General features: G+C 41.9%; 1 protein-coding gene across 2 annotated transcripts in view; it reads right to left on the bottom strand.

Moving 5' to 3' along the window:
* LOC120564192 (neural-cadherin-like) overlaps positions 1-24,300 on the bottom strand; it is a 114,039-nt gene that overhangs the window by 37,144 nt on the left and 52,595 nt on the right. For both annotated transcript variants that reach the window (XM_039808986.1, XM_039808985.1), the window contains 12 exons: positions 23,732-23,981; positions 21,122-21,264; positions 19,445-19,617; positions 13,197-13,365; positions 11,848-12,018; positions 11,304-11,476; positions 8,196-8,363; positions 5,643-5,892; positions 4,750-4,877; positions 4,168-4,354; positions 2,266-2,409; positions 292-575 (listed from right to left, as the gene is read on the bottom strand). In XM_039808986.1, the coding sequence (XP_039664920.1) occupies positions 292-575; positions 2,266-2,409; positions 4,168-4,354; positions 4,750-4,877; positions 5,643-5,892; positions 8,196-8,363; positions 11,304-11,476; positions 11,848-12,018; positions 13,197-13,365; positions 19,445-19,617; positions 21,122-21,264; positions 23,732-23,981 (2,240 nt within the window). The remainder of the gene's footprint in view (positions 1-291; positions 576-2,265; positions 2,410-4,167; positions 4,355-4,749; positions 4,878-5,642; positions 5,893-8,195; positions 8,364-11,303; positions 11,477-11,847; positions 12,019-13,196; positions 13,366-19,444; positions 19,618-21,121; positions 21,265-23,731; positions 23,982-24,300) is intronic.

The following is a 24,300-nucleotide window of genomic DNA, read 5'->3' as shown; positions in this document are numbered from 1 at the left end:
TCTTATCTCTTCTCAGCCGTCACCCAGGTCTTCTTTGCTTTGGGATTTTTTAGACAGCTAATTTAAGTGTTTGCACTTTTTCCTGACCACCTAAATCAAAGCAAAAGGCTTTGATCAGGCATTTCCTCAGAGTGGGTCTGACAGGCTTACTGCTGAATTTGCCCACCCTAGATACACTTTTCATTCTCTAACTTATTGGAATGATGTTTCACACTACAGTAGAGTATAAACACTAAAAGACTAACAGTAGGTACACTGAAATAAGACCAGTACCTCATCTCAGCCTCTCACCTGTAGTACGAACACAGGTGACCCATCAAGCTCCTCTGTGACAGATCCATAGTACTCATTCATGGAGAACACCGGCGCCTCGTCGTTCTTATTAACCACAGTCACCACCACGGCCGCGTAGTCTTCCCACTTCCCGTCGGAGGCGAGGACCAGTAGCTTGTATCTCTTCTGCTGTTCATAGTCCAGTGGCTGTGCAATAAAGATGGTCCCCACCTCTGGCTCAATGTCAAAAACACCACCTTTGTTGCCAGAGGTAATCTGGTAGCGCAGCTTGGCATTGGCTCCTGTGGCGGGAATTACAAAATGCATGATTGGGAATGTGAAATCACTGTCCCGATTCTGCATATAAACTGCTTCATAATAAGCTAAAGTAATCTAAAGGTGAAATATACATGTAGCAACATTTTAAGAAGGTAGTAGACTTTACAGCAGGTTGCCGCTAAATAATTTAGCATTGTGCCTTTTCTTACTTTAAGCAGAAGCACTATCATTCTAGCAATAACCCAACGGCGAAACCACAAGAGTATTACACCTCATTTCCTCCAAGACCTGAGCATTAGTAGGTTTTCATGTACCCCTTTCTTGTTTTGATTACTTAATTAAATGGAAACTTTATTCCTCGTCTCCTCGGCTTCAATCAGATACTAATTAAAAAAACAGTGCTGAAAAAAGTAAAAGGGAGCCTGAGAGTAAAAAGCAGAATACAGTAATGCACTTTGATAGTGCCCTCTAAGGAATGGTCCGACAGTGGGTGGGGGGATGTGGTTTAGTAAAGAAGAAGTCAATATATGAAAGTATCTAGTGTGTCTCCATGGAGACAATCCAGTCTGCCAGGTTTAACATTGGAATAGATAAGATAATCTCCTGGAATGAACAGTCTTCGTTTTCAATCATCCTGTTGGGTTAAAGTAGCTACAATCCCATGTAAATACACTAATCTGCACTATTAACACAACCCCAGCTGACAAAGTGCTCCCTGCCTCCCACAGGGATCTGGCAGGCTTACAGCAGTCGAGCCCAGGGTGTTGGTTTTTAAACAAGACAGATTGAGCGGAGCCTCTCAGACGCACGTGCAACAGTATTGCAACTTTAATGTCGGGGGTTGGTGTTATTCCACAGCTATTCATCATTAGCGCTGCAGCCCAGCCTAAGCTACACCCCCGCTCACCATAAATACTTGATTAACGGACCTAAACATGTCTGATAAGGGGATCTTAGGCTACTGCTGTATGGAGGATAAGCAACTGCTTTATTGGTTAAATCCCGCCCACCTACTGTGTGGGAGCGTGTCACACTTTTTGGAACATATGTGTAACAGTGCATTACCAAGCACTCAAATGACTACAGCTTAATCTAGCACACCGCATGATTTCAGCAGCGTGATTTCAGCAGAGCTCAGGTCAAATTGGGAAAGACTGCCTACAGGGTCACTGTGCATTCTGCTACAAATGCAGGCCATTTTTGGAAAATGGTGCGTACTTGGCACATAACTCAGCACTGGAAAACTGACCGATTTCAAGAGAGAGAAAAAATAAAGTGTAGTGTTTCACAAAAAAAAAACTTTTGTATAAGTTGTGGTTGGCTTGCTTTTTTAAAGGGATACGCCACCGTTTGTTGAAATTAGGTCTCCCCTAGCTGTAGATAGGTGGGCCAACGCATTTTTTGTGCATGCATTGTTTTAGTCCGGTGCAACACCGGCAGTGCCGCCGCTTGTTAGCTTAGCATAGTGAATGGAATCCTATGTTGCCGGTTAGCATGTTGTGAGTAAAAGTGAGCCAACAAAAGACAAAAAAACAACCTAATTACTTGCACTGAGACAAAAAATGCAATGGCCCACCTATCTACAGCCAGGGTAGTCCGTGATAAGCCCTATTTCAACAAACGGTGGCGTATTCTTTTAACCTTTAATTATCGCAATTGGAATCGGTAAAATCTCCTTCGGACCTCCCTCAGCTGCTGCCTCGTCAAGCATACCTTCATCCTCGTCATTAGCACTAACGGTGACAACTGCCAGGCCCACATCTGCATTCTCGTCGACACCCACTTCATACAGTCGCTGAGCAAAGACTGGTTTGTTGTCGTTGACGTCGCTGATGAATACCCTCACATATGCTGTGTCTGCAAGAATGACAGAAGATTAAAAGCACAAACACACACACACACACACACACACACACACACACACACACACACACACACACACACACACACACACACACACACACACACTTACTTTCCAAACACGGTATATGTGTATTCTCCCTCCATCTGTTTATTGATTCTACAATTCATTGTCACTGTTTAGTGGGGAAGAGGCACTTAACCGAACGCAATGTGCTTCATTGACACGGAAATCAGAAAAACATTACTCCTAAATATGTGCCGTAAATTGCATAAATTATTCATTTTGTCAAGAGTTTATTGTTTTTACAGGGGTAACAGTTTTAAACAGAACGAATAACAGTAATGGGGCCAAACATCTTCAACAAGCTGCTTTTGTTGCAGAGAGTAGATAAAGAACCTCTCTACTGGGAAGGTTAAATATTTATAAGATGACAAGTCTTATCGGTGCCCTCCTCATTACGCTGTTTATTTCTTTAGTTGGAAAGAGTAAATTATCTGCTCACAGAACACATGGGTGACATGTTAATTTGCAGCTGCTGCAGTAAGAGATGATGGTGGTTGAAGGTAGCTGTATTTTCTCAACTTGTTTTTACATTTCCCTCCTCTCCATGGTGTATCCCAGAGGTGACGCAGCGAGACAGGTAATGTTTGCAAAGGAGATGAGCCCTTCTGGATGTCGGAGATTCATAGCCCAAGACACAGCTAAGGCTAATTGCAAATGCTAAGCAGCCCTGGCAACTCTGGTGGGAAGGCTTTACTGCTTCAAAACATCACCCTTTACCCCTAACACCCCCTTTGCAAACATTTGCAAAAGATCCACTTCTGAATAAAAACGGCCACGCTGGTTAAATATTGAGCAAAGAAAATTAAAAACAGGAAGGAAAAAAGTAATAGTAAAAAAAAAAAAAGAAATCTCTGAACTTTTTTCACATGGAAGTGAGGTCATGGCAATGGACTAAATCAAATTAAGATTCAGTTTTCAAATCCCAAGGTGTAAATGAATGTATTGTCATGTCAATGCAGTCTGTTTAAAACAGTGCACAGACGACGGACTCCTCATAGTTTTCAGTATTACCCTGTAGGCTTGTAGGGAAAGAACAATACTACTTTTTATGAATGGGACATTGCACCAGGCCTGAGGTCACAAAGTTAACTCTGCCGACTCACATAGTTTCTTAGAAAACCAACAACTTGTGTGACTATGAGAGTTGGGATACACTAATACTGAAGTAACTACTAACACATTATTTTCATATAAATCACCTTTTCTGGAATAGTTAGACATTTTTTGTAAATATGTTTATTCACTTTCTTATAAAGATTGATACCATTCTTATGTCTGTACGGTAAATATGAAGCTACAGCCAGCAGGCTAACTAATGCTAGGCTAAACTAGTAGCAAAGCTAATGCTAAGCTAGGGACGGTTATGTTCTGGACTATTTTCTGGTCAGGCATAGTGACAGGTTTGTGTACGAATTGAACAAACAAAATATAACATGTTAATTTTGTGAGCTCTGGAGGTGATTTTTCTACCTTCTGACAGAGCCAGACTAGCTGTTTTCACATGATTCCTGTCTTGGTGTTAAGCTAAGCTAACCATACAGAAATGTGAGATGTAAATCTTCTTCAAACTGGTGTATTTCCCAAAATGTCAAACTATTCTTTTACGAAGCAAAATATAAACTCATGAGCAGTTTTTTTGCTTAATGAAAAAGTCTAATGTCATCATTAAAATCATCACAATTTCTAACCTGAGTTGGGCTGTTTGTTCTTGCCAGGTCGCGCTGATTCCTGGCCATCTTCTGACTGAACTTCCAGCAAATAGGAGCTACGGGCCTCACGATCAAACACCGCTTCTGTGAAGATGATCCCGAGTTTTGGGTCTATGCGGAACAGATGATGGTCGCCACTGCTGTCACTCAGCAGAGAGTAAGTGATCTGTAGAGCACAGGGAATTTGAAAATTAAGCCACAGTATTCTTTCCAGCAATAACCTGCAGAAATAGCAGAAATTAAAGGCTTTGTAGCTGAAAATGTAAGGAGGTCTCTAGCATATTCCCAAGAAGAGTCTGTCTTTTCATCTCAGGCTAAATTAGATCAATACTCTATCCGACCGATATTGTCACTGTCATTCACTCACCTGCGAGGGAACAGTTCCCAATACCACCACGACAACTGTGTAACAAAAGCTTCTGCGCTAGAGGGATTTTGGTGCGATGCTACAGAATACTCCTTCTAGCATAACAATGATTGTTAAGCAAGGTTAAACAGTCTATAGGTGGTTAAAAAAATCTCTTCATTGCACAACATGAACACAAATAGATAACCACAAACCTCTCCATTAAGACCCAGGTCTTTGTCATGGGCAGACACTTGGAGAACCAAAGTCCCTATCTGGGCCCCTTCTGTTACTGAGGCCTCATAGATGGAGGAGGTGAAAAACGGAACGTTGTCATTCACATCTTAGGAGAGAAGAGAGGTTTAGTAGCAAATTGATAATGTGTTTGTTTACAGATAGTAATTACGTAATAGATTTTCTAGCAACGAAAGCTGTGGCTTCTGTAACTGCACACATCAAAGATTTTGTTTTTTTAAGATTATTTTTATGGGCATTTCTGCCTTTAATAATAGGACAGCTCAGACATGAAAGGGGAGAGAGAGGGGGAAGACATGCAGGAAACCGTCACAGGTCGGACTCAAACCCTGGACCTTCTGCATCGAGGAATTAACCTCAATATATGTGTGCTAGTTCTACCAAGTAAGTTAACCGGCCCCACAAATCAAAAGATTTAGAGGTTTGATTCCCTGAAGAAAAAAAAAACACGAGTGCAACACTGCTTATTGCAGCTACAGACTTAACCATTGTGGATGTTGGACTTCTTCACACGCAGAGAAACTCCACATTATACTTGACAGCTAAAACATAATCAAATCATCCTCTGGCTGCATGTTTGTCAAACCTCAGAAAAATATAAATATATCCGGTAGTTATATACAGCATATTATATATATATTTTTTGTTAAGTATTGACATCTCTACGCAGCAGTTAAATATCACTCGCTACACTTAATTAAATACATAATGAAAGTTGTAAAAGACAATTAAATCTAAACATACAGGTGAAAAATATTAATAAAACCTGCTAATGAAACAACAAATTCTGACTGATCTCCATTTAATATCAAAGAGCAAAATGAGAACCAAGTGAGAAAAGTAGAAATCCCACCTGTAACATTGACATAAACTGTAGTGAAAGCTGCAAGAGGCACCGCGGCCACGTTCTGTGCTCGAACCCGGAGAGAGAAGACGGGTGTGGTCTCGTAGTCCAGCGGCTCGGACACCAGAATGGACGCAGAGCCGTCTTCGCGGTTGGGGGAGAGGTAGAAACGAACTGGCATGTTGGTTTCGGGGACCATCCCATCCTCCAGGTTATAGGTCACCCTCGGGTCACCCAGCTGAGAGGTCGCCTTAATTGTCTGAATAGGAAGAGAAGTTGGATCATAATTTTGCCCGGCTGAAAGCCTGGATCTTAATTCAAGTTTGTGTAGAAAGCAGAAAACAACCCTGAGCTGAGCAAATGGTGTTCCCTAGATTAAGCCTGTGTGGTTGACTGACTCAGCCCAGATGATGTCGTAGATAGACATTCACACCCCGGTCAACTCTAAACGTCAGCTTTAAAAGGATCAATTCAAAATTTTTGGGAAAATGCGCTTATTTGATTTCTTGCTGTAAGTGAGATGAGAAGAATGATACCACTCCACGAGCTAGCAGGAGATACAGTAGTTGGCTTAGCTTAGCATAAAGACTGAAAGCATGGGGAAAACAGCTAGCCTGGCTCTGTCCAAATGTAATAAAAAAAAATCTGCCTACCATCTACGGAGACTCAAACTGTTGCCTAGTAATCTCACAGTTACAACAAGAAATAGTTATACCGCGGTAACTTACATTGTGAAAGGTAAATATAGGAGGTTCAAGGAAATCTGGAACCCTTTCTTATTCTTTCTGAACATGGTGGAAATGACGTACCAATGGCTGATTGAGAAGCTGTGTCAAATATAGTAAGATGTGATGAGAAGCTTGTAGTTATTGTTACCCTTTTATTTTTATTTTTTTATTCTTGGTGTCTCTGTGATTTGCATTTGTGTTTTCCTTGGATGTTGAACGTGTTTTGTATGTATGTGCATTGATTGTTTTGATATGTTAAAAAATCTATAAAAAATATTGATGAAAAAAACAAAAAAGAAGAAATAATTACCGCTACAGCAGAGAAGCAAAGGGAACATAACGTGTTAATTAGTAGCTTCACTTAGCTTTAGAGGTGCAAGTAGTATGTATGTTTTTAATTTGGAACACAGCCAGGCTAGCGGTTTCCCACTGCTTCCAGTCTTTATGCTAGCCATGCTAATCGTCTCTTGGCTTTAGCTTGGCTTTGTTTAATTCCCAACTGCCTTGAGCTGCTAACCCACTAAAAAAGGTTTTATTCTGGGCTTAAAGGAATTGTTTCACATTTTGGAAAATGTGCTTGTTCGCTTTCTTGCCGAGAATTTGATGATGCCACGCTTATGTCTGTGTAGCTAAGTATGGAGCGAAAGCTGGGAGGCGATTAGCTTAGCTTAGCATAAAGACTGAAAATAGTTAGTCTGGCAAATCAAACTAGACACAACATACAAACGCGAGAGCTCTAGCTGCTGGTGCGTATTTTAGCAGCTAACTGGCTGCAGGCTAAAGCTCCATTACTAACGCCCAGACATGTGAGTGGGATCAATCTTCTCATCCAAGTATTGACAAAAGAGCAAATAAGTGTATTTCCTAATATGTTGAAGTATCCACTTAACAAGGATTCTCTTTGAGGTAGGTCAGGTTACATTTAGTCTCGCTTTGCCAGACCCTCCTCCAAAGCGCGTTGAAGGAGGGTTTGGCTACTCCACATAGCATTCGGGATGGGAGGAAAACGTGCTCTGGTTTAATGACATTTCTTTAAACCAATCAGAATCATTATGGGCGGTGCTAAACTCCGCACAGGGCCGCTGCAAAATAGTCTTGCGAGAGAAAACTCAGATTGGATAGCCTAGCTAGCTGTCCCAATTTATCCTGCAGAGATCTGAGGAGCAATAGTCCGACCGAATTTAAAATTCCAATGGAAAATACATGCATCCGGCAGAATTTCCTGCATCATCGGAGAAATCCCGGAAGTGGAATGCGAAGGATATAGACTAGGCAACATTTGTTAACATGTGACAATTATTATTTAGAACAAGGTCAGACTGCATTTGTGGTTTGTATTCTGAAAGAAGCATAGGTTATGTCAAATATGAATCACAATTATTGTGACGATTGGTTATCTGAGTAGGAAACAGAGTAGGATGAGAGTCAAACCTATGGTCTGAGCCCTGAAATAACCTCTTATGTCAAAGTGATCCACCTTGTGAGACCTTGGTAAAAGAAAAGGGATTTGTGTGTGCTCCAGATTGACAGCTATATATTTCTCACATCAAAGGAGACGTTTTGAATGGATTTAATAAGCCTGAAGTCGTAAAACTTGCTTTGCACATGCGATACAATGTCAGCGTTCTCCTACAGCATCAAACAAAAACATGTTTATAGATTTTCAGCACACTGACAAGCCTTCAAAGACTGTGCACTTATCCAGCGCAGTAAGCAAACAAACTTTCAGCTCATTCAATTACAGCAACTCAAAATGGCAAGAGACAGAGGAACCAGCTTAACAACCTATGTGCTAATATCAACAAAGGTTCTCTGATTGTGTTGTTCCACGTACCACTATCGGTGTGTCCCTGGCGGTGTTTTCAGGGATGACGACACTGTAGCTGTCCTTCTCCCACTGTGGAGGCTGGTTCTTCACGTTGGTGATGGTGACTGCCAGCTCCACAGAAGTGTTTTGGTTTCCCCCGTCGGTAGCTATGATGTCCCGCGTGATATAGGTTCTCTGTAACAGTTCAGTCACTAAAATCATCCTCATGGCATTTAGAGCTGAAACAATTAACAATTAGCTGATTAAGAAGTAATCGGTAAACATAAAATTGCTAAGCAACTATTTGATGAACTATCAAATGATACGCGGCTCCGACTGACTGACCCTGCCAAAACACAAACACCACATGTGTAAAATATACAGTATATAGTGAAATAATGTAATAACTATAAATAAAAGTAATACAATCCAATAGCTCTTAAATCGTCTTGCTATAATCTGAGTAGCATGGCTGTGTTGTCAGCTTGCTCTGCGGCAGTGGGCCGATTGAAACTGGCCAGTGACAGCAGATTGCAGCAATAACCACTAAAGATTAGGGCTGCACGATATGAGGAAAATATGCAATATGCGATAACATTGCTGAATACGATATTATTTGCGATAAACAAACAAATAATAAAGTGTACTCAGTTCTGCCTTACTGCTGCTTTCAGAAGTCCGAAAATTGCTTGTTGGATAAAAAAAATTATATTTTATTGAACATTGAACATAAAAAGCACCATTAAAAAAAACAAAAAAACAGTTATGCCTGCATTTCAATGTCTAGTTATCTACTGATACTCTTTCACGTGTTTAAGTGTCTTTCACGATATATCACAGCCATTCGCGATGTGTTTATTGCACAAGCTGATATCGTGATAGCTGCTGATGGGCAGTAATGACTTCAAGTTCCTGCCTGTACCTAAACTTGTTGCATGAACTCCATTGAGGAAATCACTTGATTAGGTTAGGAACAACAGAGGCAGCAGTATGAGCCTTAAAAAAATGTGTTAAGCTATAAAATTCAGCACAAAAGCTCCTCTACTTTTGTAAATAGCTATAATTTGAACCACTAGAAAATAAGGGGTAAATCTGACTAAAGAACAGTATTTCATCAGAGTGGACACAGCAGGGGAAGCTGACATTTTACTTAAGAGGTCATTAGAGTATTTTATTCTGTTTATCTAAATTACACAATGTGTAACATCAACAATACACTTCTACCAGAGTGTGAGAAAAAAAAATCCTCCTCTAATTCTCTAAAGGGCCTCTTTTTTTTGCCCACAAGAGGAAATTTAATCCTAACCACTTACAAAGAAAGATAATGCAAGTCATAGTTATACCATTTCGTTAATAAAAAACTGCTCAAATTATAATTCAATTGTTAAGATGTAACATTTTAACATTTAACATTTTTTTATCAATGCAAAACGTGGCATAGTGACTCTATTGTGCTGCAGATAAAAAGACATTTCACTTAACTATAGAAATTCCATTTTCTATTTCGGGGACAATCCAATTAGTATTTGCGAACAAGTACAACTTTTTTTTCTCCAAAGCTTGATACCAGAGAACAAAGATTGTAATCTGTGATTGTTAATGTGGACCCAGCAGCTGCTGCTTTTACAATAAATGAATCACTGACTTTATGGTAACATCCAACCAAGGTTTATAATTTAATTTGCAGTAATAATGTCAGATCTGAACCAGAAAATATCCATACAATAGTCTGGACACGGTCACAGCAACCTTTGCCATCTTCTCCACTTAATTCCACTTAATTATCTGCAGAGCTTTACTGTACAGTACGTTGAGGCTGGCTCTGGCAGTACTGTCTCAGGACCCAGGAATAACCACTATGGTTCAATGCTCCTTCATATTCCACTGAGGTGAATTGGGAACTGTGCTGCACACTTTACTGTGAAGTTTGGTGTGAAGATTTGGCCTTAATTCACTTATCAGAAACCATGATGACAAAATCAAAACAGAACAATGTCTCAAACCAGCTGAGACATTTAACATTTAATGAAATGCTTTTACAATCTTAGTTACAGGGGGGAGAAAAACATTGGTGGTTGATTCAAATAGCTCCTGAAACCACTTTTTAAATATGCAGCTTGGTTAAACCGAGGTTCTTGGCTTAACACTTTCAATTTTGCATGAAGTCGGCGGCACAATTTCCAGAGACTTCTACTACCACCGCACTAAAAAGCATGTTAAATAATAAACAGCTCTTTAGTGCTATAGCAAGTATCGAGCCAAAGAACAACTCTTACATTTGAATAAGTGAAAGAGGAAAAACAGGAAGAAGAGCGCTGATAGGCTACAGAAAATATGAAAGTCTACAAAACCATCAAAAATGTAAAACATTTGTCACAATCACTGACACTCTGACACGGTCAGCAATAAGATGGCAAACCAGTAAAAGGCCAACTTGCTAAACTTTATAGCTAGCTTTCATCTTGAAAACAAGAATTCACATGACTAAAATGATTCATCTTTTTAAAAAGAACTGTGGAGGTGATCATGCTTTTTTTAAGTTAAATCACATGCATAATCTTTCAGCCTCCAAAGTGTTTCAGTTGATAGCCTCAAAAACATCGCTCGTCTGAAGGTGCTACATGCTGTCAGTCTCCTTATCAAAGCCTCAGATGATGAACAGAGATGAAAAAGCCTTGAATCTCTTATATCAAAATCAGAGTATTTAAGCTGGACAAAGAGTCTCGGTTTGTTATAATTAGCTTCTTAAAAACCTGTGCCATACACTTAAAAAAAACAGCATATCTTTTTTTGACAGCTACTGCTACGGGTTATTGTTTAGTAACAGTGCAATAGACAGAACTGTAGTCGTCAAATATAACCACAGGAATCCCAAGCTGTTAAAATCTATTTTTAATAATTTGTTTAGCCTGAATGAGTCTCCCTCCATCTTTTTTCTCTGTGGTCTTTCCACATGCAGCACCTGTGGGAGTACACATACCCCAGATTGGTAGTATGTGACAGAGGCACTTTGAGGTGGCTTATTCCATGGGCTAATACAGAATGTGTGTGTGTGTGTGTGTGTGTGTGTGTGTGTGTGTGCGTGCGCGCTGGCTGACAGCCAGCCAGCCAGCCTGCTAATAACTGCTGACTGACCTGTGATATGGGCTGGTTAACGTAGACCCATCCAGTGACAGGGTTAACCCGCAGGTACTCAGGCTGCTCCAGGGACATGGAGTAAGTGATCGCTGCATTAGTTCCAAAGTCGTCATCGTGAGCTGCCACGCGAAGGAAACTGGTACCGACCAAAGTGTCTTCTCTCAGAAAGTCTGCAGGGGACAGAAATAATGCATGTGCAGTGCACTCAGTTTGCTGGTCAAAGATTAGAACTGTATGAGGCTGATTACGGGATGGTAAAGGTCAAGCGTGAGAGGTTACAGACATTGCTTATTATGCAAAACGTATGATTTAGGTTATTACCAGGGTATTTTTTTATGTTTATTTCCAAAACCCAATATAGAGACATATTACTTACTGCATCAAGACACTACATCATATCCCCAGTTAAATTAATAAATGAAAGTAAAAAAGGAGCATAAAAAACACCCTCTTAGCATTTTTAAGGTTATAGTTATGCTTCTGCTTTAACAATACACAATTGTGTTAGATGTACCAGCATGTATCATTTTTTATGACTTACACTCATAGCGCAAATTCTCAAACTTGGGGCTATTATCATTCTGGTCCAGTATTTGGATGGTGAGCTGACAGATGCCGATGAGTGGCTCCTCTGCCCAATCAGTGGCCGTTACTGTAATTGAATACTCTCTCTGCCGCTCCCTGTCGAACCGCCTGGCTGTCGCAATCACTCCTGTGAATATAGAACAAAAACCCCAACCCCCACCCAAACATAAACACATTAATACATATATATATATTAATCCACCCATTGAGCAATTCTCCAATCCACCCATCAATGCATGCATCCATCCATCAATTCATCGTACTGTCCATCTATCCATCTAACCATCAACCCATGAATCAGAAAAACAAGTAAACAATTACACATTATTGCGAGCATCCTTTTCAAGTGCAGTGACTTTGTAATTAAATCTTGAGATGAAGAAAATAGAGCAGAAGCCTTAAAGAGAATGACGTGTTGACTTCACGTGTTAGGACTCCACAACAGCTCCAAGTCTTTCCCTTCATTATGTAGTCAATTTCTATCACACCAAGCTCGACCAGGTTAACAATAGAACCGCCATAGCCTACACCATTTAAAACGACTACTTTTCTGAAACTGCATAACGTTTCATCTGATGATCATAAATGACCTGTAAACAGGAAGCGAGACTAACAGCGAAAAGAACGCTATTTTTACAAATACAAATGCTGAGGGGGATATATTGTTATTCTTTCGTTCAAAATGGGATAATGTAAAAATATGCACCTTCATTTGAGATTATATTTACAATTTAGTTTACTTGCCAAAAATAAAAATTTGTTTCACAGTTTCTTTCATGCCTTTTAGGTTTTACGCTGCAGATTATATGCCGCTTACTTAAATTAAAACAGCATCTGATAGAACCAAAGAGATGTGTTTATTCAATAAGAAAAATTATTTATTTGCGGGAGTTGTTTACAAAACCTCCGACTCAACGTGCGTTGACTGTTAATTGAACTTAACGGCGTACAGCGCAAATGCCCGGACCATTATTGCATCGGGTGGCAGTGTAAAGTTAGATAGCAAAATAGCACATTTTACACTGCTACGAATATATGATATTTGTGTGGGTTCAAGTCGTTAGATAAGCTGGCTGTGTATAATGTGTGTGTGTGTGTGTGTGTGTGTGTGTGTGTGTGGGGGGGGGGGCGCTGCATGTGTTTTTTTCTCTCCGTTTCCTCTCCTCTCAAATCATAGTTCAGCTTGACTGTTAAATTTAAGATGTCAATTACCATTAAAATGCAGCACTGTCTATGTACAGTAAACTCTATGCTGTAATACTGTAGGTCTAATTGAGACCTACTTGCAATCCACGACTGCTCTACCTGTGTCTGGATGAATTCTGAAGGCAGGCATGGCACTGTCTCTGTGCATTAAGCCATATTTGACTTTTCCATTTGCTCCCTCATCTGCATCCACCGCGTGCACTTGCAACACAAAAGTCCCCGTTGGCTGGTTCTCCAGCACTGAAGCCTGCTCACGATAGTGCTGGCACTAAAATAGAGAGGGAGGGGATAAGAAGAGACACACAAATACAAAAAAAACAATTCACATACATATGAGAATAGATAGTGATAATATGTTACGTTAATGAGAGTACAAGGATCAAAGAAAACAAACTCATTAAGTGGAAGGCCACTACGCACACATAGGGAGATACTGTGCATGATAAACAATACAGAAGTAATAGATACAGTAGCCCACATCTATGAAAATAAAAACACTTGAGCTGATTTCTTTTGAAAAAGCCAGCAGTGAACAGCTTTGTCTAAACCAGGAATTCAGTCCATTCCCCCTAATGAACATATGCCCCAGATAAAGAGCTACTCTCTGGAGTCTTTCTTTTTTGAAATCACATATAAATGCTAGCTATTCTTTCAACAGAATGACCATGAAAAAAGAAAGAAAAAGAAAAGGCAAGGAGGAGCGTGAGTGAAACAGAGGGATGGAGATGGATCAAAGGAAGTGAGCGAGCGATGGAGAGAAGAATAATGCACGGGTTCATGGGACGTGATGGCACAGACAGTAAGACCTGTAGGTACCTGTTCATAAAAAAATCACATAATATCAAACATAAGGTCATTCTAGCCCAGATGGTCCTGGGTGTAACTTGATATTTAGACACAAGGTGCCAAGACTTCGAGCCCACCCGAAAGACCTCAGGAGCTCCAGCCCTGCCTTCTGCCGAAGTTCAAGTCATTCCTAATTACGGAGGAAGTTAATTAAACAGGTATAGTATATTGTGATGATATTGCAGGTTTTTTTTCATAAATTAATTGAAATCCCAATGGAGCGCCTGAAGATAGAGAGGGTGTGCGGGCTAATCAGAACTCATGGGAAAACAGAGTGGAGAGACGGAGGCCAGGGAAATGAGAACGCCAGGGCAAAAAATAAAAGCTGGAGAGTGGAATGATGAGGCGAGGGAGGAAGGAGTGATAGACAGAGAAATAACTTAAGTGCACCGAGAGGATGATACAGACAGGGAGGAGAGAAGAATATAACAATGTTGTGCAGGCATATTCTTTGAATCGAGGCAAAACAACTGACTGTCGGCTATTAAGAAGGGTTCAGGTTGACAGCCACAACGACAACAACAACAACAACAAAAGCAACACAAAATTGAATTGTTCAACATTTTGGAAAATACACTTTATTTGCTTTCTTGCTGAGAGTTAGAAGAGGATTGATACTACTCCCACATCTGTACTGTCAATATGTAAATGCAGCCAGCAGCAGGTTAGCTTTGCTTAGCATAAAAACTGAAAACAGATAGCCTGGCTCTGTCCAAAAGTAATCCGCCAGTCACTTCCTAAGGCCAATGGTTGCCTAGCACAGGTCCCAGCAAAGAAATAGTACAGACAATAACACTTACAATGTAAGGATATGTAAAAAAAAAAAAAATAGTGAAATTTAGAGGTGTTGATCATAGACAGTATATAAGAATGGACAAACAGATCCCGCTGCTCTGGACGGAGACCAGTGAACGATATTAGAAGCACTTTTCCGGTGAGCGCTGAGCGTTACTGCGCAGCCTCCAACTGAGAGAGACAACGTAAATGTGACGTGAGCAACCTGTCTGAAAGTTGTAAGTCTTCTGGTAGCTGTGCCAAGAGAAATCTCAATCATTCCCAATCTTGCAGAGACAGAGAGCGGAGGTATATGTAAGCAGATAACATGGGCACAGGCTAATTATTGCTAACTAAAATGCTAGTTAACATTAGTAATTAAAGCTAAAAAGCTCATGTAAGTCGAAACTGCCTGCAAGCTTCTCCTGTACTATACGGTAATTCCTCTACTGTGCGACAGTAAGTCGCTTGGTTATGACACAATTTTTAGCCTATTTTTTACATCGTCGTGTTTCTTTAGAAATAAACAATGGACAAATAGAGTCTTTAAACGCTTCAGATGTAAAGTTATTCACTGTCAAAGTAACATCAAAATGAATGGCAGTCAATGGAATGCTAACGGCAGGTGATATTGTTGTATCATCAAAATGGCGCCATAGGAGGTTCGAGTTCTGAAGCAAAGCTTACCCCCTTGGTGTTGATGGGCAGACTTTGTCACCTTTAAACAGAACCAAGCTAACGGTTTCCTCCTGTTTCCAGTGTTTTATGCTAAAATAAGCTAAGCTTCTTCTTCTGGCTCTCAACGAAGGCGGTCGCATTTTCACCCTCTCCTCCCGTAGCCTGCCTTGCTTTGCTCTCTCTCTCGTCTAGTCTTTGTCTCTGTGTACTTCGAGAGTCTCTCTCTGCACTGCTCCAAAAAAACAGGAATTATGGATTTGATCAATTGGTCTCTCAGCGCAATTGACACCATCTTCTCGACGAGAAGCCTGGGTTCGGGGGAACCTGACTGCCCTGCCGGAACGTTCGCAGCTGGCTACACGATGGACGCGTGGGAGAGGTGGCGGGTTGTGTGTCTGGCGGCTCTTTCCGTGGAGGACATTGAAGATATCTACCTATTCGGAACCATGATAACAGGTCTTTTGCTGATTGGCTTAGGCATTACCCTGGTTTATCGAGAAATTAAGCATGGTGGAAGCTGTGGGCAGAGAGTGGGACTATGAACACCATGAACCACAATATGGATACCATCTTGGAGAAACTGACAGCTTTGGAAAGGCTGGACAACATCTTGGAGAAACTCACGGCTTTGCAAAGGAAATTTGATCGATTCGGAGACCAGAGAGGACATTTTAGAGAACATGTGTGAAATGAAATGCGGCTACTCGCCCTAAGACAAAACAAATCCAATCTTATCTTTCGGCTCCCCTGAACCAGCACTGGCCTTGGCCAAGGCCGGTGTTGAACAACACCTCCCCCTGGAAGCACTGCAACGAGGCACACTCTCGCGTTCCTTACCCGACTCCCACAGACACCTGCTGATTGTTGGCTCGGACTGGGTCCTGTTCAAGGTTGACTCCATGGCAACCGGCTGTGTATCGCTATGACAATCTTGCGGACTGAGACAACGAGATTACGGGGCCAGACGTAGTTTGACTACTCAGGCCTACACAGACACGAACCCATATACAGATATGCAATCACCCCCCACACCCCGTCCCTCGCCTTCGCCGCTTTGTCATACCTGTCAAGTATCCCGTTTTGGCCGGGAAAGTCCCGTATGTTACCCTTCTTTCCCGCCGTCCTCCCGTATTAGTATTTTCCCGTAAATCTCCCGTATTTTAACCTGCGTTATTAAAAAATAATAATACTCCGGACTAGGGCTGCACAATTAATCGAATTTTAATCACTATCACGATTTTGGCTTCCCACGATCAAATTTGCGTGATCGAGCGATATTTAAAATGCGTCATTCTCTTCATAGAACAGTTTTTGCAAAGCCAATCTAGCGCTCCATAAACCACTGTCTGATCACATGTCTCCATGAGCCAATCAGAGCTGTTCCCTGCCTGCACCGCGCAGCTTAGTTTCTAGATGTAGACAGTCACAGAGGACAGAGTAACGTGAGGAAAATTCCACAACAGGTAGCAGTCGGTCATCATAAGCCGGTCACGATGTTTACCAGTTTACCAGTAAACGCAACGTTTTGTCCCGTCTGTGTTGTTTTTCAGACAACAGCAGTGACCAGTGCTAGTTTGTGTCTTTTAGCTCATAGCTTTAGCAGCAGACTGTTGGACGTCCCGCTGTTGGAATCCTACATTGAAATTCAGACACACTACACTGTTTAGCAGTCAGCATTTTAGCTGTGTTTTAATCCAGTTACTACTGTGGCTAACGGTAGGCTAACGTTACCTGCTGTGTAACGTGTTATTAGTGTTTACTAGCGTGACATTCAGCGATGTTTATGTTGCCTCTAATGTGGGTTTCGGAGCATCAGAGCGCAACGCAGACATGTAAGTGTCAGTGTAATGAGCCACAGAAATCCGCGTAGCTATTTCGTCTGGTAGATACCAGGCATACCAGGCACCACATGCGCCGTTAACGTGAACAGAAAATTACGTTGCCTGTATCTTGCCTGTATATGGATATACTTTTACTGGTTTATAAATCACTAAACGGTTTAGGGCCAAAATACATTTCTGATCTGCTACTACATTATGACCCACCCAGACCTCTCAGGTCGTCTGGGACAGGTCAACTTGTTGTCCCCAGAGTCAGAACTAAACAGGGGGAAGCAGCGTTCAGTTTTTATGCTCCACATATTTGGAACAAACTCCCAGAAAACTGCAGGTCCGCTGCAACTCTCAGTTCTTTTAAATCTAAGCTAAAGACCTATCTTTTTGATGTTGCTTTTCTTTAAATAATCTATTAACTTTAATTTCTTATACTGCACTGTAACTTTTATTCTTATACTGCACTATCAATTTTATTCTTGTCTTTTAATGTTTTTAATTTGTTTATTAATGTTTTAAAATTGTTTTCAATTGTTTTTAACTGCTCTTTAATGTTTTATGTAAAGCACTTTGAATTGCCCTGTTGCTGAAATGTGCTATACAAATAAAGCTGCCTTGCCTTGCCTTTCACGGCAAACATGCATGTGTGGAAAGCGGTTGCACAACAGCTGAAATGGCATACTCCTTCACAGTATCCTTCAATAAAGGAGGAATGTAACACAATATGGATGTATTAGTAGGAATGTAGCACAATATGGATGTAAAAGCAGTTATAATTATATAATTATGTGACAATAAAATTTGTTTTGGCTAAAATCAACAAATAATCGTGATAATTAATCGTGATCTCAATATTGATCAAAATAATCGTGATTATCATTTTGGCCATAATCGTGCAGCCCTACCCCGGACCCGAGCGGAGTAAAAAAAAGAAAAAAAACATTCCCAATCTGAGCTCTGTCACTAGCCTCGCGATAACTGCCACCTGCAGTAGCCTACTACAGGTACTGTAGGTGGCAGTTGTCGCGAGGTTAGTGTGTGAGGTCAGATGATGAGTGACAACGCGGGGAAAAAAAAACAGAGACGGATGATGGACGCTACGACAGAGACAGTGCGCTGCCAAAACTTATGAAGGCTTTACTATGCATTCCCCATAGCAATGCAAGTTGAGAAAGGGTGTTTAGCATGGTACGAAAGATTGTTACAGAGAATAGGATGACATTAGACAACAGAACTGTTTGCGCTCTACTCTCATGTAAAATTAACCACTCTGGCCCAGCCCACAAATACACTCCTTCCAAAACAATCTTAAAGAATGCAAAGTCTGCAACGAATTTGTACAATAACTCACTAAAGAAACGTTATGTGAAATTAAAAGAAAAACTGTAAAAGAAAGCAATATGAAATGAAAAGAATGTGTGGAATGAAAATAAAATGTAAATGTAAAGACAAGCAATGTTATAAATTGTAAATGTTTTCAGCATTCTGCATCAAGTGGTGATTTTAGCTTTCTTGTACACCTGTCTTAAAATGTAAGGGATACTGGAGCTTGGTTGGGGTGGTGGGACTGCTCGAGGTGGGCACCGGAAAATTTCCCTTATTTTCAAATCCAAAACTTGACAGGTATGCGCTTTGTACCCCCAGTCAGGCGCCGTGACCAGCGCCTGTGTTGGATTACCTCCACCCCGACACTCCCCTCCCCCATTGCGAGTCTTGTGTGCTCTTGTACTGGTTATGTGGTTATGTTGCTGAGGTGTTTTTTACTGTTCCCACACTGTACTCTTATCAGGGGGATAGTCTGGGAGTTGCCTTTTTCTCCTCCCCTCTCCTCATGTCGTGCTGTATTCTTTTTTTCCTTAATACCCTGTCTACCCCATTGTCATATTGTATGTTTGTATATGTATGGTCAGGATGATGGCTAATTTTGCTGGTACTTGTGACTATGTGACAAATAAAGGCTACTACTACCCTAAGCTAAGCTAAGTGGCTGCTGGTGACAGTTTCATATCATACAGACATGCAAGAAAGCTAATACATGAATTTCCAAAAACTATTCCCCTATATTTTTTTTTTAAGCCCCTTGTCTCATTCTCATAATTGTTGCCATTCTGACTCTGGCTCATGCTAACTTTGCAGACCTGAGTGGACGATTTATGAGAATAAGACCCAGGTCAAAAAGTACCAGAGTTTCACTTAAAAAAAAAGAAAGATCCTCACCTCCTCAAACACAGGTTTGTTGTTGTTTACATCATCAACTCCAACGATGACTCGTGCGGTGGAGAAGAGAGGGTGTGGCCCGCCTGATGCATTGTCATCCGTGGCCGTTACATTCAGGACGTACTCCAGGCCTTGAAGCTTGGGCAGGGGAGTGGAGCGGAGACGAATCAACCCTACAAAGACCACAGGCCTATTAAATGAAACATTATAAAGCATGGTCCCTCCTAACACATTAAGTACAACCATTCCATTAGTCATTAAGCGGGATGTTATTGCCACTGTGGCCTTGCATGGTGAAGGATGTGCTATCAATAAAAAACACAGCAGAAGACGCATACTGCATGTTGTTGCTCCAGAAATCGGGGGGTGAGATAGCGAGTGCTGGAAATGCACCTCAGAAGTCCACAGAAAGGTAAAAATCTGATATGCAGACTAAATCCAGAAACCAATTTCACAGTGGTGATTTTGTCATATTTCTAATCTAATAATTGCATGCTCTCGCCTAAAGATGCCCATCTAGCTCACGCACTTGAGCGAAAACATAAAGTAGTGAGTGACTCGGGTTAGAAGTTAACCAGGCTCAGCGGATGCCTATTAGCTGTTACTCCCCCCCCCCCCTTTGTCTGCTTTCATGTAACAGTCAAGATAAAAGGTGGGATAAAAGATGCTGCATCTGAGTCAACATCTTTCTCGTCACAATACAAAAACTTCAGAGGTTGCAGGACGAACGCGCCGCCTGTAATGTGGGGGAAACTCATTGAAGTGAGAGCGTCGGGAGATTTTTTATTCTCTTGTTGTGTTTCTATTCATCTCTTTCAATGCTCTTGATTAAAGACAACACAGCATGCTGATACACACAGATGTGAGTGCCTTGCTTTCCTCTCTCCCAATTTACTTGTGATCCTGCCTGCCCACAGAGCAAAAAGGGCTCTAGCTCCTAACGACAATGCGTGACGTTGACAGCACTGCATCACTACATTAAAATAAGTGAAGTGTGGGATGTACATGGTAATTCTCCCGCTTTAAATGTCAACCTTGTTTGCAAATGCGACATGAGCTCCAGCAGCTATTCAATGAGCCAGCAGAGATACAGTAAGTGGGAAGCCGTATAGTGGTTTTCCTGCACCCGAAGGATACCAGCCCTAGCATTTTCTTGCTCTGAGGATACATAGAAAGGGTGGAGAGGAGCAATATAAAAAGATGACAAAAAAAGAAAGAGAAGCTGACAGAGCGCAGCCTGAAGATGGTGAGCTATGATAGAGCAGTTGTTGTGAAATTGAATTGAAAGGGTTGGGTGACAAATGTCACAGTGATTGCCACTGGTTTCGGATCAAAGGACAAATAAAAAAGATAAACTCCGTAGTCATCAATGCCACAAAGCTCAGAAACTTCCTTTCTAAAAAAAATAAATAAATAAAACAAGTGTGGAAATTTCTCAAAGGTCATCGTTTATATTTATGTCCCCAATAATGGGCACTTGTATTGAAATTACAGCTTGTGATATCAACTTTCAATATCTTCCCGCATTGACTTTGAAAGTAAAGGGCGTTCACTGCACACCACTGTAACGGGAACATATTGGAGAATATTGAATGTGTGATTTCACAGAAAGCCTGTCAATTAGAGCGAGACCTGCAAATGTGAAGCCCGGCTGGAAAATGAAGTATTAAGTATCACCTTTCTGGCTGTCAATGACGAAGTTTCCTTCCTCATTTCCTGCGGTTATGGAGTAGATTATACCATCACCATCTGGGTCTTTGGCCAGAACTGTGGCGACGAGGGTGTTGGGCCCCGCGTCCTCGGAAACAAACGTTCGATATCTAAAGTGCGGGAATACACACACATGGAAGTCACAAGTCAATGATAGAAACACACACTGACAGGAGATAAAAACCATCTACACAGTCCAAAGAGTCAGCAGGCTGATTAGACTTACTGTTGTGGCTTTTTGCTTGTCACTATGATTTAACCTGTCCTCTTAGCTGGCCAGACTAGAGACAAATGATAATGTCTACTGGGATGGTGAAGTCATTGGACAAATGGTGCTTCCACATACCCAGCCCACTGTGGGCCATTTGATCCAGTGCCTTTTAAAATGTCAACAGTGATTTGCTTGCTCTGTGGTGCTGGGCAGCGAGATGCCCAGTGAGACACAGGAGACTGATATACCACTGTGGTACAAAGCACGATGGGGTGGAGATGAACTGCGTGACTTGGGGAGGACGCGGAGGTGAAGAGAAATGGAAAAAGGAGCATGGGCGAGAGAGGGGAGAGAGGAGCAGGTGACAAAAAAAAAGACGGCTGGCACTGAAATGACAGGTAAAGTGATATGTGAGAGTGAGAGAGAGAAGAGAAGGGAGCGGATGGAAATAGGAAGGCTGACAGACACAGAGAGGGGGAGAGCAGAATATAAGAGGGGGCGGTGTTCGCACAGAGTTTGAGTTGACTCGTCAGCAGAACTCATCCCCTGTGAGATTTGGTGCTGTATCCTCTTCTAACGTGTGTGTGTGTGTGTGTGTGTGTGTAGGTATGTGTGTCTGTGGGGAGGGTGTCAGTGTCTGTAGTGAGAAGTCAGAGGTGATTGATGGTTTACAGAAGAACGCTGATGGGTGATTCATCTCCGCCAGCTGCAGCAGTCTCCGTGGCAACATGAGTGACCTGTAATCTGTCACCCGGCTCAGAGGCCACCTCTCCGTAGCTCTGGTGGGATGAGACGTATAAACTCACTTGGCTTCTCTTCCTGAAGCATCTCCCTTCATCTCACTGAACTGTGAAGGTTTACTCAGAGGGCCGAGGAAGCTCGCCTGTCCGACCGCAGGCCCGCACGTCAGGCTATCTGCATTTTCGTTGGCTCGCTACAACTCGCTCAGATGACAACTCGAGGGTTGTCAATATTAGGCTGTCCACATGTCGGAGTACGTCAATTAGTCTGACCTGAAGATTCATTTCATAAACACCGTGGCATCCATCACACCACCTCTCCACCCTGTCCTCTTCTGCCCCCACAGCGCTTATCTCTCAGTATGACGAAGTGTCCAACACACACTACCTGGCAAAATGCCCGCATTTCTAACTAGAAATGCTGGTCTGGCAAGAGTATTTGTCTGACTGCCGACAGGCTTCTCTGTTTATCTGCATATCTGACTGGCTGTCTCCTGTCTACTCGCCGTGCGTGTTTTGGTATTCTCTTCTCGCTTGCCCTGCAACCATGTATCAGTGTGTTTTTCCTCCTCGGTTTTATGTTTGTCTGCCTACATCTCCACCTCTCTGCCCGCCTGTTTGGCTCGGTTTCTAGCCACCCACCGAGACTGACACCTGACAATGCAACAAGAGCGGGTAACAGAGGTATGCAACAGTCTTCTGTGAAGGTCATTGAAACATGACTGACAGGACAAGCGGCTTACTCGTTTCGGGGGAAATAAATGCAGCGGAGCCCCAGTGACAGCTTGCTGCCCACCCACTCACACAGCTTTGCCAAAAAGGCGGTCGAGGACACAATGGATTGCATCCGAATGTCAGTTTACAGCATACGTCTGGAGAAGGCCAAAATTAAAGCCCAGCCAATGCTGTGTGAAGGCTCGATTTTCCTAAAAATCCTGAACAAGAGAGATTTCTTAGCAAACCTCCAGAACATACTATGGAAGTAACAAAGTCACACTTGTGGTTAAGTGAGAAGTGTAAGAAAGTGAGTAAAAGATTGTTTTGATGGCAGTTGGCTGTGATTAACACACCAAATAAAATACAGTGAGTTTGTCTTACTGGTGGTGGTTTTACTACAGCGCTGCAGAGGCGAGTTTGCATGACTCACATCATCAAATATTATTAAGACAAATAGCCTGAAGGAAGGCAGGTGTGTGATGTAACAACCTACATATCGGTGATGCAACTGTGATGATGCATGAAGTGTGATTAGCTGGTGGATCAGCCATAAAGCAGTGCAGGCAGCAGGGACATTATTTAAACTTATCATTTTAGTAACAAACTTTGATCTCTCCAGCTGAACCACGGCAACAGATAAGACTCAAATGTTTTACTTTTATGATTTGGGCTTCAGTACCAAAGCATACAGCACAGCAAGGGAACCTTGAGCATGTTGCGTTCTGTGTATGATAGCTACATCAATATCAGCTTTCCCTTGAAGTTCACATCTGGGTCATGATTGTAATGTTGTTTGGCAGAAAGGCAGAATAAACTGCAAATAACTTTGGCCAAAATGAACAGGACAAATGATGGAGGGGGGTTTATGGAAAGAACGGACAGGTGAGCAGAAGTGGTAAAGCTCCTCACACAGGCTGGGAGAATTCAGGGGCCTCGTCGTTGATGTTTGCCATCCTCACGCGGACCGTGGCGGTGCCGGAGTGAGGCTCGTCCCCGCTGTCGGTCGCCATCACCACAAATTCATACAGATGGTTAGGCCTCTCATAGTCCAGCCGGCCCGCGGGGAAAACGGTCCCATGGGGTGAAATGCTGAAGTCAGAGCTCAGGGTGTAATAGGTGAGCTCGGCGTTTAACCCCGAGTCACAGTCCGTGGCCAACACTAGCGGGAGGGAAGACATCACACAAGGACCATCAATTTACAGTTAATCGAAATGAGCTGATGAGATGGCATCAGCTGATGAAGATGTTGACTGATCTGTGTAGATCATTATCTCTTTATGGCCTTGCTAAACATATAATAGATCATAAGCTCTGACAGCTACAATTACTAGCACACAAACTGCACTGTGCCCATTCGGAATAATTACCATCATTTGCAAAAAAGGGGCTTAAAGACAGCAAAAAGGCCCCAAATGAAATTAACGAGTTGTATTTTTTCCAGAACGTTTTGAAATTATTTTATTCTGGAGGTAATTACA

Source organism: Perca fluviatilis, chromosome 8, assembly GCF_010015445.1.
Source record: "Perca fluviatilis chromosome 8, GENO_Pfluv_1.0, whole genome shotgun sequence".
Classification (NCBI taxonomy): Eukaryota; Metazoa; Chordata; class Actinopteri; order Perciformes; family Percidae; genus Perca; species Perca fluviatilis.
The sequence above is the reverse complement of the archived record's forward strand: the minus strand, read 5'-3'. Positions and strand labels throughout refer to the sequence as shown.